General features: G+C 46.9%; 1 protein-coding gene across 1 annotated transcript in view; it reads left to right on the top strand.

Moving 5' to 3' along the window:
• The window catches only part of FHOD3 (formin homology 2 domain containing 3), a 326,323-nt gene that overhangs the window by 43,479 nt on the left and 265,841 nt on the right, over positions 1–17,003 (top strand). The window contains 1 exon segment of the mRNA XM_068166897.1: positions 1,107–1,171. Coding sequence (XP_068022998.1) covers positions 1,107–1,171 — 65 coding nt within the window.

Raw genomic sequence — 17,003 nt, forward strand, 5'->3', positions numbered from 1 at the left:
AGTTGTAGACAGCAAGAAGGTCTCCCCTGAGCCTCCTCTTCTCCAGGCTAAGCAACCCCAGCTCCCTCCTGGCCTGGATCAGGAATAGTGTGGCCAGCAGGAGCGGGGAAGTTCTTCTGCTCCTGTACTCAGCACTGGTTAGGCCTCATCTTGAGTCCTGTGTCCAGTTCTGGGCTCCTCAGGTTAAGAAGGACATTGAGACTCTGGAATGTGTCCAGAGAAGGGAAACAAAGCTGGGGAGGGGTCTGGAGCACAGCCCTCTGAGGGGGGGGCTGAGGGAGCTGGGGTTGTTGGAGCATTGTCCAGGAACTGCGTTTTCAGTTTCAGAGAGGAGAGAATATGCTGGTGTACAAATGGAAAATATATCCATCGTTTCTTACCCTCCCACCTTCCATCAGGTGAGCAGGGGCATGGTGCTGGGTGTGCCCTGATGCCAGTTAGCAGGTATGGCACCTATAAATCAAGAATAGTGCTCCTGTCCAGAGTGAGGAAATGCAGCTAGCAGTAATTTGTCTTAAAAGCAAAAGAGGAATGTGGCAACCAATTAGGGTGGAGTCATTCTGTTTAAGACTAGAATTGAACTGATACCCAGAGTGGAGGTGGACTCAGTTTTGCCTCTTTGCATGAAAAACTCATCTCTCTCTGTACTTTAAAGATTGCTTAGGGTACTTGAGCAGATTTGTGGAACTGTAAGTAACCTTGTTCGACTTTTCCTTTTCTTCTAAAGCTTAACTATACCTAGCTTGAAAATACTTGTGTGCAGACATCACTTGCTACTTCTCTCATGTGGATTTCTGGTGTCATTGTGGTGACTTGGCCCGTGGCTAGCTGCCTACCTAGTTGTGCTGTGGCTCTGTATCTTCACCAGAAGGGAGGGCAAATAAGGCTGAGATAAAGGAGAGATCACATACTGACTGCTGTCATAGGGAAAGTAGACTTGACTTGAGGAAAATCCATTGCCAGGTAAAGTAGGTTTGGATGATGAGAGACAATGTCATGATCTGTAATACTGTTCTCCCACCCCCTTTTTGTAGTGTTAACTCCGCTCCCAACCTCTCTACCTTCTCTGTGCACCTTTATCTAGCTTTCTTTTTTCTCCTTTCTAGGAGAGGCAAGAAGCACAGTATAATTCTGAGGACCCAGCTGTCTGTGAGAGTTCATGCCTGCATTGGTAAGTGAAGTTCCTCGTGCCTGAAAGCAAACAAACAGAATCAGCCTCTGAGAAGCAAATCTGAGGAGTATGAATCAGACTTGCTGTGCTCCAAGTGGAGGTTAATGCTCAATGCATTGATTTCTTTGTTCTGTTTGTTGCATGCTAAAATTAGGTTGTATTAGTTACATTGCCCTTAAAGTATGTTAAACAGCCCAGGGAAATGTGACATTTGACAGCCAGTGTTATGGTTCAGTGTGCTTTGAAGGATCTTGGCTTATCTGTCTTGCCACAGCTTTCTTGTCTGCCTGAAGACTGTGTTCTGAATCGGGAAGGGGATCTGAGGAATTGTTGGCTGACAGCTAAATACTGCATTTTAATAGCATTCAGTGTTTATTACTTCATTTCTTGTAGATCTTGGCCACATATTTGTCATCATCACAGCATCAATGTCTTGAAAATCTTGGTTAAGACAATGCTGTCGTGAAGAGGAGGCTAATGAAAGTCATAGCGTGCGTGTCATAAGAGCTTTGAGGTTAAATCAGCAGAGACTGACATGCTGTAATGGCATGAAAGTGTTCTGAAGTGTTCTGTGGTGCTCTCAGCATTCTTGGAGTGTTCTGCAGAGCAGTGTGTTTCACTGAGTGTTAGCAGCAAAGCTCAGGCTCCTGCTGTCATGGGACTGTGATAGTGATGGGTGGCTGATGGAGAAAACCCTAACATCCTCTGTGTGCATGCCACAGTTGCCTGTGGTGGTTTCAACTTCTTTGTGGTAGATTGAGCACATTGTTGTGTTTGCTGTTGGTCTTGGCTTCAAGAGGTCATAGCTGAAGCACTGAATTGTAGATATTCTCCTTAAAAGGACGAGAGAGTCACAATTTTGTATTGCTTCCACAGCATTACTGCTGTTGGAGGAATCAGGCTATTAATGCAACTAATATTCTTTGCCCTGCCCCAGGATGTTAGGAAATGTCCTTCTCTGGAAATTTGAACTGAGTGTAATCAACATACAGAATTCCTTGATTAGCTCTCAGTGAGAGTGGTGTGCAGGCTGGCTCATGCAGCAGCAGACTCTCCTGCACTGCCATTGACTGAGGGAAGTGCTCTCAGTGAGAGTGGTGTGCAGGCTGGCTCATGCAGCAGCTGATTCCCCTGTACTGCCATTGACTCAGGGAAGTGCTCTCAGTGAGAGTGGTGTCCAGGCTGGCTCATGCAGCAGCAGCTTCCCCTGCACTGCCATTGACTGAGGGAAGTGCTCTCAGTGAGAGTGGTGTGCAGGCTGGCTCATGCAGCAGCAGCTTCCCCTGCACTGCCATTGACTGAGGGAAGTGCTCTCAGTGAGAATGGTGTGCAGGCTGGCTCATGCGGCAGCAGATCCTCCTGCACTGCCATTGACTGAGGGAAGTGCTCTCAGTGAGAGTGGTGTCCAGGCTGGCTCATGCAGCAGCAGATCCTCCTGCACTGCCATTGACTGAGGGAAGTGCTCTCAGTGAGAGTGGTGTGCAGGCTGGCTCATGCAGCAGCAGATCCTCCTGCACTGCCATTGACTGAGGGAAGTGCTCTCAGTGAGAGTGGTGTGCAGGCTGGCTCATGCAGCAGCAGATTCCCCTGCACTGCCATTGACTGAGGGAAGTGCTCTCAGTGAGAGTGGTGTGCAGGCTGGCTCATGCAGCAGCAGATCCTCCTGCACTGCCATTGACTGAGGGAAGTGCTCTCAGTGAGAGTGGTGTGCAGGCTGGCTCATGCAGAGGAGAAAGAAAGATGCTGCAAAGTCTAGGCTGCTCTGTATCAATGTGAGCAAAACCAGGAGCAGCTTGGAGAAGCTTGTTCTTGTTAGGTCTGGGAATACACTTGGCAAAACCAGACCAGTGCAGCAAGAGAAGATTTCATGTTTCCTGGACTGAGGTTTTGTAAAAACGATTTCCCTGTAAGAAATGTTGTGCAGAGTGCAGGCATCAAGGAGCTGGAACGTGCCAGGTTCTGAGCAGCCGCTCAGGCTCACTGGGGGCGACAAAGCATCTTACTGTGCACGTGTTTGTTCTTGTATGAACATGTGTTCCTGTGTCAAATGCTGTCATTCTCTGGCAGAGATGATGCATCCAGTCTTGAGTACAGTGAAAACCAGTCTGCAAAACTTGATTTCAAACTCCTAAAGCAGAGCTGTGTTTGGATATGGGCTCTTGGCCTGGTTCATTATAGGCAGAAAAGCCAAACACGAGATCTGATTTTAATTTCTAGTCCCCCTGCTGAAGCTTAGCTTTTCAGGGTAGGTTTTTGTTTCAGTCCACAGGGTGAGGTAATGTCGTATTTTGTCTCCTTCATTTCTGCAGATCATACATGTCTGACTTGTTGTGGTACAGGACAGATTGAAAAAAGCAAGGACACTCTGCAGCTCGTAGTACTGGCCTTGTTTGGTGACCTGTGCCTGGTAGTTGTGCTTGTCACGGGATGAGAGGACTATGGCACTGATGCAGTGGCTGCTTTTCTGCATCTAGCACAGACTTTCACTGCCTGGTACAATGAGTTCTGAAATATCAGCACTAGGTTTAGAAGTTAAGAGATCTGTTATGTGTTTGGAGTAGAATAGAATAGAATTAACCAGGCTGGAAAAGAGCTTTGGGAACATGGAAACAACCTATCACCCAACACCATCTAATCAACTAAACCATGGCACCAAGTGCCACATCCAGGCTCTCCCTAAACACCTCCAGGGATGGTGACTCCACCACCTCCCTGGGCAGCACATCCCAACGGCCAATCTCTCTTGCTGGGAAGAATTTCTTCCTAACATCCAGCCTAAACCTCCCCTGGCACAGCTTGAGACTGTGTCCTCTTGTTCTGGTGCTGCTTGCCTGGGAGAAGAGACCAACTCCTTCCTGGCTACAACCTCCTTTCAGGTAGTTGTAGAGGGCAATGAGGTCTCCCCTGAGCCTCCTCTTCTGCAGGCTAAGCAACCCCAGCTCCCTCAGCCTCTCCTCACAGGGCTGTGCTCAAGGCCTCTCCCCAGCCTTGTTGCCCTTCTCTGGACACCTTCAAGTCTCTCAATGTCCTTCTTAAACTGAGGGGCCCAGAACTGGACACAGGACTCAAGGTGTGGCCTAACCAATGCAGAGTACAGGGGCACAATGACTTCCCTGCTCCTGCTGGCCACACTATTCCTGGTCCAGGCCAGGATGCCATTGGCCTTCTTGGCCAGCTGGGCACACTGCTGGCTCATGTTCAGGCAGCTGTCAATCAGCACCCCCAGGTCCCTCTCTGTTTGGCAGCTCTCAGCCACTCTGACCCCAGCCTGTAGCTCTGCATGGGGTTGCTGTGGCCAAAGTGCAGCCCCTGGCACTTGGACTTGTTGAATGCCATCCTGTTGGCCTCTGCCCATCTGTCCAGTCGGTCGAGGTCCCTCTGCAGAGCCCTTCCACATTCTAATTAACCAACATCTGCTCCCAGCTTGGTGTCATCTGCAGACTTCCTGATGACTGACTCGACCCGCTCCTCCAGATCATCCATGAAGATGTTAAAGAGGATGGGGCCCAGCACTGATCCCTGGGGGACGCCATAACAAATTGAAAGTTACAGCTTTACTTTTGTCCTTGTTGATGATGAAAGGCCTTCAGAGGAGGAAAATCAGTATTGAAATCAGAGTGTGTCCATTGTGTTTTTCCCATGATTATCAAATTTGACACTTTGTTCAAGTTTGATTTGTTGTGAATTAATACCCCTGGGGGAAACGCCTCTGTTGTTTTTAAGATTCTGATTGGTTACTGATACATTGCTACAGTTATTTGCTGAGCCAGCCCAAGTTCCTTCTCCTGCCATTCTTCTATCTCGATCTAGTGGTTTCTCTGTCTCAACAAGTTACACAGTTGTCTGTCACAAGCTATTTATATTTTCAGCTCAGGGACTTTCCAGACATTCAAGGGTACACAGCAGTGTGTTCAAGGTCAATCTTGGCCCATCAAAGAGTCCAGAGATTCATCACAGTATCGCACACCTGGCCATGTTTCTCTCTCAGCAATCTTTAGAGCCAGTTGGAAGGCTTTCAGTTCTGCATGTTAGAATAGAATAGAATAGAATAGATTAGAATAGAATAGAGTAGAATAGAATTAACCAGGTTGGAAAAGACCTTCAAGATCATCCAGTCCAACCTATCACCCAACACCGTCTAATCAACTCAACCATGGCACCAAGTGCCTCATCCAGTCTCTTCATAAACACCTCCAGTGATGGTGACTCCACCACCTCCCTGGGCAGCACATTCCAAAGGCCAATCTCTCTTTCTGGGAAGAACTTCCTAACATCCAGCCTAAACCTCCCCTGGCACAGCCTGAGACTTTGTCCTCTTGTTCTGTTGCTGGGTGCCTGGGAGAAGAGACCAACCCCCACCCTACAACCTCCTTTCAGGTAGTTGTAGACTACCTGAAGTGGAAGGAGCTGGGGCTGTTTAGTTTGACAAAGAGGAGGCTGAGGGAAGGCCTTATTGCTCTCCAGAGCTACCTGGTTGCTGGTCTCTTCTCACAGGTGATAGAGCAAGAGGGGATGGCCTCAGGCTACGACTGGATAGGTTTAAACTGGACAGTAGGAAACATTTTTTCATGACAGAGTGGTCAGGCTTTGGAATGTGCTGCCCAGGGAGGTGGTTGAGTCACCAACCCTGGATGTGTTGTTTGGATGTGGTGCTTGGGGATGTGGTTTTAGGGATGAACCTTGTAGAGTAGGGTTATCAGTTGGACTTGGTGATCCTGAGGGTCTTTTCCAGCCTGAGTGTTTCTGTGATTCTGTGATGAGGCCTTAGAGCCAGTTCACCATCTTTGCTTTTGCACATGGGCATTTGCAGATTTACTAGAGCCCCATGCTTAAGTGATCTACAGCATGCTCACCTTCTCCCACACTGCCTTGGGTGCTCAGCAGTGCATTATTCCTATGTATGTGACACCATAGCTGCCATACCACACGGCAGCTGCTTCTAGCCCCTGTTATTAGGGTATCTGCTTTAAGCAGCAGGGTTGGCACCAGTCTCACTCCTGATATGTTTGATGAGCTGCAGCCACAGATACCTTCCTGAGCTCCTTTTCTTCAGGGATACCTGAGGAAAGCTGTAAGCTAGTTGTAACTTGGAGGCTAGTAGAAGCCAGCTGGTTTTGTTTGTCTTGTAATGGCTGAAGTATTTCCCCATGAATAGTTTTCCCTTTTGTTATGCATTATGTGGACTCCTTGCACGTACTGCAGCAGACAGAATTAGGTACTGCAATTCTTTGTGTGTCTTTTGAAGCTTCTGGTAGGACTTGTCCCTTTAGCTGCTTGAGGTGCAGGTTCCACCCAGTGCAGTCAGTGCCTTCACAAAGGTGAAGTCATGTCTCTAGTCTATAAATTGATCTAGTGCTTTGTTGCAGGGAAGCAGAGATACACAGACTGCCCCATGGAAGCAGGGAAAAAACATCATTTGTGCTCATGTTAATATCAAAGGATAGAAAAGCCAGAGCTGTTCTGCTTAAGGAAGCATGGGAAACTGTTGTGTGTCGTTCTCTGAGGGCAGATTGAATAGAATAGTGATAGAATAGACCAGGTTGGAAGAGACCTTCAAGATCATCGCATCAACCCATCAACCAATCCAACCCACCTAAACAACTAACCCATGGCACCAAGCACCCCATCAAGTCTCCTCCTGAACACCTCCAGTGATGGTGACTCCACCACCTCCCCAGGCAGCCCATTCCAATGGGCAATCACTCTCTCTGTATAGAACTTCTTCCTAACATCCAACCTAAACCTCCCCTGGCGCAGCCTGAGACTGTGTCCTCTTGTTCTGGTGCTGGCTGCCTGGGACAAGAGACCAACCTCTGCCTGTCTACAACCTCCCTTCAGGTAGTTGTAGAGAGCAATAAGGTCACCCCTGAGTCTCCTCCTCTCCAGGCTAAGCAACCCCAGCTCCCTCAGCCTCTCCTCACAGGGCTGTGTTCCAAACCCCTCACCAACTTCGTTGCCCTTCTCTGGACACCTTCCAGCAAGTCAGCCTCCTTCCTAAACTGAGGGGCCCAGAACTGGACACAGGACTCGAGGTGTGGCCTAACCAGTGCAGTGTACAGGGGCAGAATGACCTCCCTGCTCCTGCTGGCCATACTGTTCCTGATGCAGGCCAGGATGCCATTGGCCCTCCTGGCTGCCTGGGCACACTGCAGGCTCATGTTCAGCCTGCCATCGACCAGCACCCCCAGGTCCCTCTCTGCCTGGCTGCTCTCAGCCACTCTGACCCCAGCCTGTAGCACTGCATGGGGTTGTTGTGGCCAGTGTGCAGAACCTGGCACTTGGATGTGTTCAATCCATGCTGCTGGACTCTGCCCATCTGCCCAGCCTGTCGAGGTCCCTCTGCAGAGCCTCTCTCAGTGACTTAAATGTTCCAATGAAGGTCTCGAGAAAGAGAGCTACTTTTGAGTTGTTTGAAGGGCATTTTACAGTTTTCTGTTTAGTGTTAGGCATTCCAAATAGAAAACATTTCCAGTTTGAGAGAGGGAACATGTGGAGAGCATTAGTCGTTCAGCAGAACGTGCAACTGATTCAGATGTAATATAGAGGGAACAAAAGAGGTGCCTTGAGAATTTCAGAAGTGCTGTGGTTTTGCCTTCTTTGCAGTGATAGTAACAGGAGAGACAGGTGAGTAGAAATTGCTTTATCCACTGCCCTCTTAGCATAATTGGGACAGAAGAGATGGTGATTGATGGGATCAGTGGTGCCACAGAGGGACCCTGCATGCACTACGAGCTTGTAATCGCGGTGTGCTTGGTACGGCTCTTGCTGTAGCTTGGTAAAGTGCCTGACTTAAATGAAGATAAAAGCAGTGTGTTCGTTAGAGCTCAGCTGACATCACACAAAGTAGAGTATCTGAAAAGGGATCCCAGAGCTTGGGGAAGGCTTTTTGTTTATGTGTTGGGTTTGTTTTAATTAGTGAAGTGTTTTTTCAATACACTAAGTTAAGTTAAGACTTCATGCAGCACTGAAACCTGCTTCCAGATGTGACTGAAGGTGTCTGGTTCAGTTCTCTTTCAGTGGGAGTGAAACATGAAATGGATACAAAGGCTGTGATAAAAATCCAGGTTTTTGCCTTTTTAGGTTTAGTGAAATTCCATTTCTTGAAAAGGTGGAACACAGATGCTCTAAGTAGAGCTCCCTGGCCCCCAGGGCAGATTGCTTTGTGAAAATCTATCCATGTATAAATAGCTTGTGGTTCTGCTCTGAAAATGGGCATCTCTTTGAACTGAAATGTTAGATTTGTGCTGTACAATCCCAGCATGCTTTTAGTCAGCCTCCATTGTGGGGATGAACCACAGTGCTTCCCCACAACCTGTAATTTGCCTGTTGTGATCTCACTGAGAAACCTCTGGGCAAATCCCGTAGGATTTCAGAAGGTGTGTCGAGACAAAGAGAAACTTCCAAGAATTCTCTGCATATTTCATTTCAATTATAGTCCTTAAAATAGGCTTTGCAGCAAGAAGAGCCAAGACCCTGTAGAGCAGATGAAGCCTTGCTGAGCAGTGAGTCATTCTTTAAAGCAATGGATGTCTGCTTTAAAGGTGCTTGTTCCAGGTTTGAAACAGTAGGATGCTTTTCTCATGATTGCTTCTGGTTTATGAAATCTTACTCTAAAAGAAACCCAACCAAGCTCAAGGCCCCACCAAAACACCCAAAAAACCCAAAAACCCCAAACGAAACCAAATGACAAGAAAGCAGCATGGACTTAGCCTGCAGTCTGCCCAGGCAGCCAAGAGGGCCAAGGGCATCCTGGCCTGCATCAGGAACAGTGTAGCCAGCAGGAGCAGGGAGGTCATTCTGCCCCTGTACACTGCACTGGTTAGGCCACACCTCGAGTCCTGTGTCCAGTTCTGGGCCCCTCAGTTTAGGAAGGAGGTTGACTTGCTGGAACGAGTCCAGAGAAGAGCAACAAAGTTGGTGAGGGGCTTGGAGCACAGCCCTGTGAGGAGAGGCTGAGGGAGCTGGGGTTGCTTAGCCTGGGGAAGAGGAGACTCAGGGGTGACCTTATTGCTCTCTGCAACTCCCTGAAGGGAGGTTGTAGACAGGCAGAGGTTGGTCTCTTCTCCCATGCAGCCAGTACCAGAACAAGAGGACACAGTCTCAGGCTGTGCCAGGGGAGGTTTAGGCTGGAGGTCAGGAGGAAGTTCTACACAGAGAGAGTGATTGCCCATTGGAATGGGCTGCCTGGGGAGGTGGTGGAGTCACCATCAGTGGAGGTGTTCAGGATGAGACTTGATGGGGTGCTTGGTGCCATGGGTTAGTTGGTTGGGTGGTGTTGGATGATAGGTTGGACACGATGATCTTGAAGGTCTCTTCCAACCTGGTCTGGTCTGGTCTGGTCTATTCTATTCTATTCTATTCTATTCTATTCTTCTCTTTTGTCAGCTTTCATTTTCAGTTTATTGCAGGAAATGAGTACGAGCCTTGCCAGCTTATTTCAGGTGACAGGCAGTTTGAAGACACTGGGCATAATTTATCTTTTTCATACTGAGTTGGTCTTGACTATGGTGTCTGTAGGGAAATAACTTGATTTCTAGGTGAAGTTTTACTTGTAGACATGCAGCTTTGTGGCTGATTAGCCACTAGACTCCTTCTGTCATCAATGAGCAGAGTCTGTCCAGAAGGCACTTCAGACCATCTTGGTTATTTTCCTGCCCTGAGTTGCTCTCATTCCTTTGACCATAAAGGGAACAAATTAGGGAGGTGTACACATACTCTCTGTTGTCCCTTTCTGGTTTCTGTCTTCAGCATCCTGATAGTCGTTTGTGGATGACAGCTTTTAGTGAAATGTGATCCTTTGCCAAGCTCTGAAAATAGCTGCACTGATTTCTTTGGTCACAGTTTCTGTCAGGACCTAGTATATGTATATGTAAATTTACTGTGAACTTATTTTGGGCTGTAGTTTGTTAAGAGCAAGTTAAGATTCAGGCTGTGAGTTACCTCCATTGGCTCTAAGGCTCATTGTATGGGCAGAAACAAATGGAGATGATGCCTGCTCTGTGGTTGTGTCCAAGTGCTTTGCTCAGACTGGGGCAGAAATTCTGGATATTGGAGCACAAACCTCTTTCTGGGCAAATCCTCTCCTCCTGCAAGGTGGTTTGGGGTAAGATTTGGTCCATTCCACCTTCATGAAGTGCCAGCCCTATGTTCAAATGAGATGGTGCTTTTCAAGAACCCATGCCAGACTATTTTATGGAGATTAGATGTGTAGGTGCATTCCTTCCTAGGGATTTCACAGCTTTACTCTGATTCCCAGCATGGTGTTTCCAACAAGACCTCTCTTAGCACAAGCAAGCTGCTTCCTTCATTGCATAGCCTGGCTTGTTACATGCTGACCTGTGAATGCTGCAGAGGAGAATTTCTTTTCTCTTTGCATTCCTCCTGTCACTGCTGTTACTTATTTATGCTGCCTGATCTTCTTCTGAGCTTAATGCCATGCAGCTGGCAGTTTCCAGAAGTGGCTCTGCCTGTTGACGGATGGACTGGTGGCAGGCCGTCAGGCAGCCCAGGCGCCACGCACACATCCCTCCCTTTGAGGGTCAGGTTAGTTGTACTTTGGCATTAAACTCTCTTCCATATTGTCTATGAATAACAAGGAAAATGAGGAGAGAGAGGCTTTGCAGACTCTGACTATACCTGCCCTCTCCCCTCCAAGAAAACAAGGGATCTATTTTCAGGACAGCTGTGTGATACTTTATCGGAGGCATCTGAGGCACATGTCTGCATCACCCCTTTCACACTGGCTTCTTGGTAGGCAATGAAATTGTGACTTTCACCTACCAATTCTACCTTCATTACATGATATCACAGCTAGCATTACAGCAAACCAGTTCTGTCCAAATGCCTAATTGTGTCTCTCAGGGTTTTGTACTGCTGTTCTTTGCATGTTTCACATGCATTACAGTGTTGCTTTTCACTTTCACCCCTTTCTTATCTTGTTGATAGGGTTCTGGAGTGTAGGATAGCCTTGGTACTTCCTATCAGGGATAACGTGTTTTCTCTAGGAAGAAAAGCAGTAGTGTGGCTTGGATGAAGAGCCCAAATTTCTATCTGTCCATGAATTCCTTGAGATTAAGTAACATTAAAATGATGCAGCCAGCCTCTAATTTCTGAATAAAAGTAGTTGTTGTGGATGGAGTATTTGCTCAGAGATGTGGTTTTGCCAGTTTGGAGCACAGTGTCTGATTTGGAGTTTGAGTATTTTGACGTTACAAGGAGGTGCCTGGTTTCTTGCCCTGGAGCCAGGGTCTCCCGAGCCCTGTCTCTGGGCTGACAAGGCAAGCTTGCTTGTGGCTTTCCAGGGTTTAAATTGGACTGGAAAAAATGAATGCCTGGGAACAAGGTGATCCTCATGTTCTTTTGCTCATGCCTCAAATGTCCTGCAATTGGTTGGTTCAGTTCTTCCTTTTTGATGTTAGGGTTGTTTCCTAGGCTCACTTCCTGCACAGCCTTGGTCAAATACAAGGAAATTGCTTTTCAAAAACATAGGTTCTCCCAATGGAAGTCTTCTGAATCAAAATGGAAAAGAAATACATCAAGGACTTCTTAATGTTTCTTATTTTTCTGTTTACTGTCAGTTTTCCCAGTCTTACGTTTATGGTCCCATGCTCTGATGAGTCAGGTAACTGCCTGGCGCTTCCCTTGCTCTGAACTACACAAGTAGAAAGGTTGCAGTCTGCCACTTTGGACTGCAGAGAGCGAGTGAACACCTCTGGGCAAGTGGAAAACAAATACTGTTTGTTTAGGTATTCAAAATGAGTGAACTGTTCATGAATCCTGACAGGAGCAGTAGGAAGTGACAGGAAACCTTCTGTCCTCCTTCTGAAAAGGAGACATTCTTTAAACGCAGAGGTGACCGAGTGCTACCGGGCAATTTCACACACTCCTCAACTCTCAGCCACACGTGAGGAGCTTCCCGGTTCTTCCTTTGGTTCTTTTTTGAAGAAGGGTTTTTCAGGTAGATGCTAAACTTAGGAGGATTAAGAAGAACCAATCTGCATCATTGTGCAAACTGGGAGTATGTCATCCAAACCAGTAACATGTTCTGTTGTGAGAACTTTTTCCTTGTCCTGCTCTGTGTAACACATTTAACATCTTGTGGTCCTTTTGTCCTCCTTTTCTTTATGCTCTCTGAACAGAGTTTTCAAGTTTCTATCTGGACATTGTTGCATTAATTTCTGTTGAAGCTCATTGTGCTTAGCTTGTCTAGAAATCAGCTCCTGAATTTGTCAAATATATGTATTTGTAAGAATAGCTTTTTCTTTCCTTCCTTCTTTCCAGTTTCCTGCAGCTGCACACTTCAGTCACTTGTGCGTACTGGATAGCAAACAATGTGCTGATGAGTTCACTTTTATTACTTAGTAATTGTGAATTTCCATTTGAACTTGGGTGAAGATCCCAAAGCCTTACAGTGTGTTTTCATGTGTAAATCTATCCCACAATGACACAGAAAAGTATGAGGGTGTTGAGGCCTTTACCCATGGGTGGGGAGGACAGCCGATACACCCTACATGCAGAGAGATCAGTTCACCATGGAAACTCACAAAAAGCCTCTGCAAATCTTCTACCTCCATCAGAAATACAAAGCTAAACATAAAAAAGGGGAATCCTCTACAGCTTTAGTTTTTATGTATGAGGATGTTTATGGATGCTAACGTGGGAACTTGTGACTGTGTGGGAATTCTGGGGAATCAGTGATGCTTTGCACCATTCTGTATTCCAGTTAGTTGATGACAGCATCTAGTCAAATACCCTTGACAGAAGTATTTATTTTCTGATAGTCTCTGTAGGACTTTAAGACTGAAAAGGGCAGCCTGTAAGATTAGTTCTCTGCTATCCCATATTACATAATGTCCTTTATAAAGTTGCTACCTAATGTGCATAGAGCATAGAAATAGCTACTTTTTTTTTAAGCTTTCAGTCATGGTCATGAATTGCTGAGTTCACCCTGCAGATTAGGGATAAAATTGAATTTCTGCTGGCCTCTAGCTTGAGATTTAATTACTGCTGAGCTCACTTGGCATCCCAAGTTTGGGAACAGCTGTGTGTGCTGAATCAGATCTTCCTCCTGTTCAAAGTAATTCTCCTGTAAGTCATGTGAGGAGCTGGTACAGCCTGTATGCCATTTCTGCAAAACGCTTCTGCTGAGCTCAGTCATTGTTTTACAGCTCCTGGGTTCAGAGCAGCAAGGAGCTTCCAAGCTGGAATCTCAAGAGGGGAAAAAAATTAAATCAGCATAACCATTCCTGGGCTAGAGATCAACAGTCAAAGAGTAATTAAGGTCTCACGCTCAGCTTGCAGACTGGAGATTTCTTTTCGGCAGCGGTTCTCCTTAAGAGATTCTGCAGAGCTGTCCTGTGCTGAATCTCTTCTCACTGCATTGATTTTAAACTGCAGGCTGTTTTATGCACCATTGGTCCATTGAGTGTTGACACCTTAGAAACAGGCAGGCAGACTATGGCTTGGTAGTTGAGCCTTGTTTTTCTGAATTTGGGCAGTTTATCTTAAGCAAAGGTTAGGCATTGCTGTGGGACGCTGCGGTGCTGCATGCCCTGTGAGGGAGCAGCTGTGAAGGCACTGAAATTTGGTGACGACTTACACTGATTATTGCAGTAGGGTATTTGGCACCAACAATGAAATATGAGGATATACAAACACTCTTGAGGCTGGTAAGCTAGCTGAAGACAAAAACCCAAACCAAACAAAAAAAAAACCCCCACCCCCCCACCCCCCAAAAAGCAATCCAAACCTAAACAACAACAAGCAGCAGCAAAACAACATCAACTGACCCTTTCTTTGCCCGTTCCAACCCAATTCCTAAAGGAATGGCTATTTCTGAGATGAGGAATGCAGAAGTGGGTATATATACACACACATATTAGAGTGCTCTTCATCACCATCACATCCAAAACAGAACACCTGGGTTTCTTCTCTGCACTGAGGAAAACACGATGGTGTCCCTGGGGATAGATTTGACAGGGCTAGTTGAGAAGCCCTGAGTGATGCTGTAAACAGATACCTGGGTTGAAATGAAGCTGAGTTAATTCAATACAGGCTCACTTCTGGAGGACAGGTCAGTTGAGCAGAGGTAAAATACTGCTTTACCAGATGGACAACTGCTTTGGGAAAGAGATTGAAATAGAGTAAGGTAATTAGGACAGGAGACAAATGTATTGCATGACACTACATACAGGGCTAGGGCTGAAACCAACAGTTATCTTCCTGCAGGCCTTTGGCTGTAACACCAGAAGGGAGGAATACAAAACTTGAAACAAAGCAATATTTCTGTGGTGACATCGTTTATACACTTACATGCAAAGTGCTTTCCAGTACTTGAAAAGGATAACTCTTGTTCAAAGCACTCACTTTCTGACTACAGAAATGTAGAGCTTAAGGGGAAAGAAGCTAAATAAATATATGGTATTTAAATACCTAAGTTAAAAGTTAAACCCTCAAAAGTTAAGGAACACTGAAATGGTGGCAGACTTCAAAGCTTACATTGTGGTGGATTTCAAAGCTTTTATATTGTGTATTTCCTCTCCTTGGCCATGCCTGCAGTATTTTCACAGTATCAGTATCACTTAGGTTGGAAAGGACCTCGAGGATCATCGAGTCCAACCTGACACCACAGACCCCATGACTAGACCATGGCACCAAGTGCCACATCCAGTCTCCCCTTGAACGCCTCCAGGGTCGATGACTCAACCACCTCCCTGGGCAACCCATTCCAATGCCGAATGACTCGCTCGGTGAAGAACTTCCTCCTCACCTCGAGTCTGAACCTCCCCTGGCGCAGCTTGAGACAGTAGTAGTAGTAAAAGCTGAATAGAGATACATGCTCATGGAGTTCAGCTGCTGCTATGTCAGGCCACTGTGTGCATGAGATGCTCGGGTGAGAAGGACCTGTGGTGTGCATACCACATCTTACCATCCTGCAGACAATTGAAAGGCACCAGCCAATGCTGAAAGTGATCACAACCCGGGGATGATGGAGGACAGTGCAATTCCTTGAGGGAGTATTATATATTCCTTAATGAATATGGCACAGAAGTATTGCAGGAAGTCTGCTTTTAGCTTGCAAACCTTTGTGAACAAGACTGAAAATTCTGTGGTGTCGCATCCAAGGCTGAGTGCAGCACTTCTGGGGTGCCAGCACTACTGTACTGGGCACTGAGGGATGGTTGAGGTCCTCTGTGGGTGCTCATATTTTGCCAGTTCTTTCCTAAGTTATTTGCTGACGTTGACAAACTTCAGATGGTGGAGGAAATTCGATTTAGAACCCACAAGCTTTTCTGTATTGGTAGCTAGATGTTTCTAGCTACTGTTAGAGCAGAGAAGGGGCAACACAGTGTTGCTCTGTCCTGCAGAACGAACAATGTTTTTTTCCCTTCCTATAGTTCCCAAACTCTTTGCCTCCCAGAAGGGAGACATAAGAGCAGAGACAGCAGACCAGATAGCTAAAGTTTGGCTAAAAAAATAAGCAATGCCACCTTTTGGCAGCCAGCACATCAAAGCCCCGGGTCAGGGGCTTAGGGCAACTTCTGCTGAAGTGCTTGCTTTATCTCCTGGGAGCCACACGTGTATTTTAGCTAAATAGCAGACGTTAGGTGCCCCTGTAGCATCCACTGTTCTTACTCTTTTACGGGATGGCTGAATTCCCAGGCTCTTAGCTTGTTAGTTATTTAAAACATTTGTTTGGGCCCCCAGTATCTGTGAGAAATTTGATCGCAGTCCTTCTGGGTTCCTCTGGAATCAGGATAAAAGGTTTATCGTTAGCAGATCATTGATACGCGTTTACAAGGCAGTAAGAGAAGCCTGGGTCAGTTACCGTGGCATCTAGCTTTTTGTATCGCCAGTAGATTCCCATTGATGAGGTGCAAAAGGGTTAACTTTCTTGCTTGATGAAGCAGCAGAGCAAGCTTCTGCCAGCGGGCTGCGGCTGCAGTTTCGCAGTTTTCCCCCTAACGACTGTATCCGAGCCTTTATTTACCAGCTGAGCACATTCTTGTTCACTGTATCAGGCATACCCAGTACAGCAGCTCGCAAGGAGTCCCTCTTGAACTCGCAGTGGGTCTCGGTGTGGCTCTGCGGCGTTTCCGGGCGGCTGCCCGTGCTCAAAAGCGGGGAGCGGCCAAGGGCACGGACCTGCTGCTGCCAGCACATGGCTCTCCCCGCAGGAGAGAAAATGCTGCTCATCTTCTCCAGCAGACCTTATTTTGGCTACAGGGCTACAGCAACCAATTTCCCGACCATATGAGGTTATTTTTGCATAGAATTCCATCCAGGTCATTACCTGCTGCTTTGCATTTACTGAACTGCTGTTATTCTCCATAATCTTTTCGGTTTTGCCTAATGGTTTGTGCAGGCATTTTTAAACCCTCTGGTAGACCTCTTATAAATAGAGAAAATCTGGGTTCGTGGGCACATACATAGGGACTGGATATGTCCCTCTATCATGCATAGCCTGTAGACAGGACCGACTGGACAGATGGGTGGAGTCCAACGGGATGGCACTCAACAAGTCCAATGCCAGGGGCTGCACTTTGGCCACAGCAACCCCATGCAGAGCTACAGGCTGGGGTCAGAGTGGCTGAGAGCTGCCAAACAGAGAGGGACCTGGGGGTGCTGATTGACAGCTGCCTAAACATGAGCCAGCAGTGTGCCCAGGTGGCCAAGAAGGCCAAGGGCATCCTGGCCTGCATCAGGAATAGTGTGGCCAGCAGGAGCAGGGAAGTCATTGTGCCCTGTACTCCGCATTGGTTAGGCCACACCTTGAGTCCTGTGTCCAGTTCTGGGCCCCTCAGTTTAAGAAGGACATTGAGATACTTGAAGG

Source organism: Melanerpes formicivorus, unplaced genomic scaffold (genome assembly GCF_026170545.1).
Source record: "Melanerpes formicivorus ecotype bairdi unplaced genomic scaffold, bMelFor1.0.p_v2 SCAF_111, whole genome shotgun sequence".
In the NCBI taxonomy this organism is placed as follows: domain Eukaryota; kingdom Metazoa; phylum Chordata; class Aves; order Piciformes; family Picidae; genus Melanerpes; species Melanerpes formicivorus.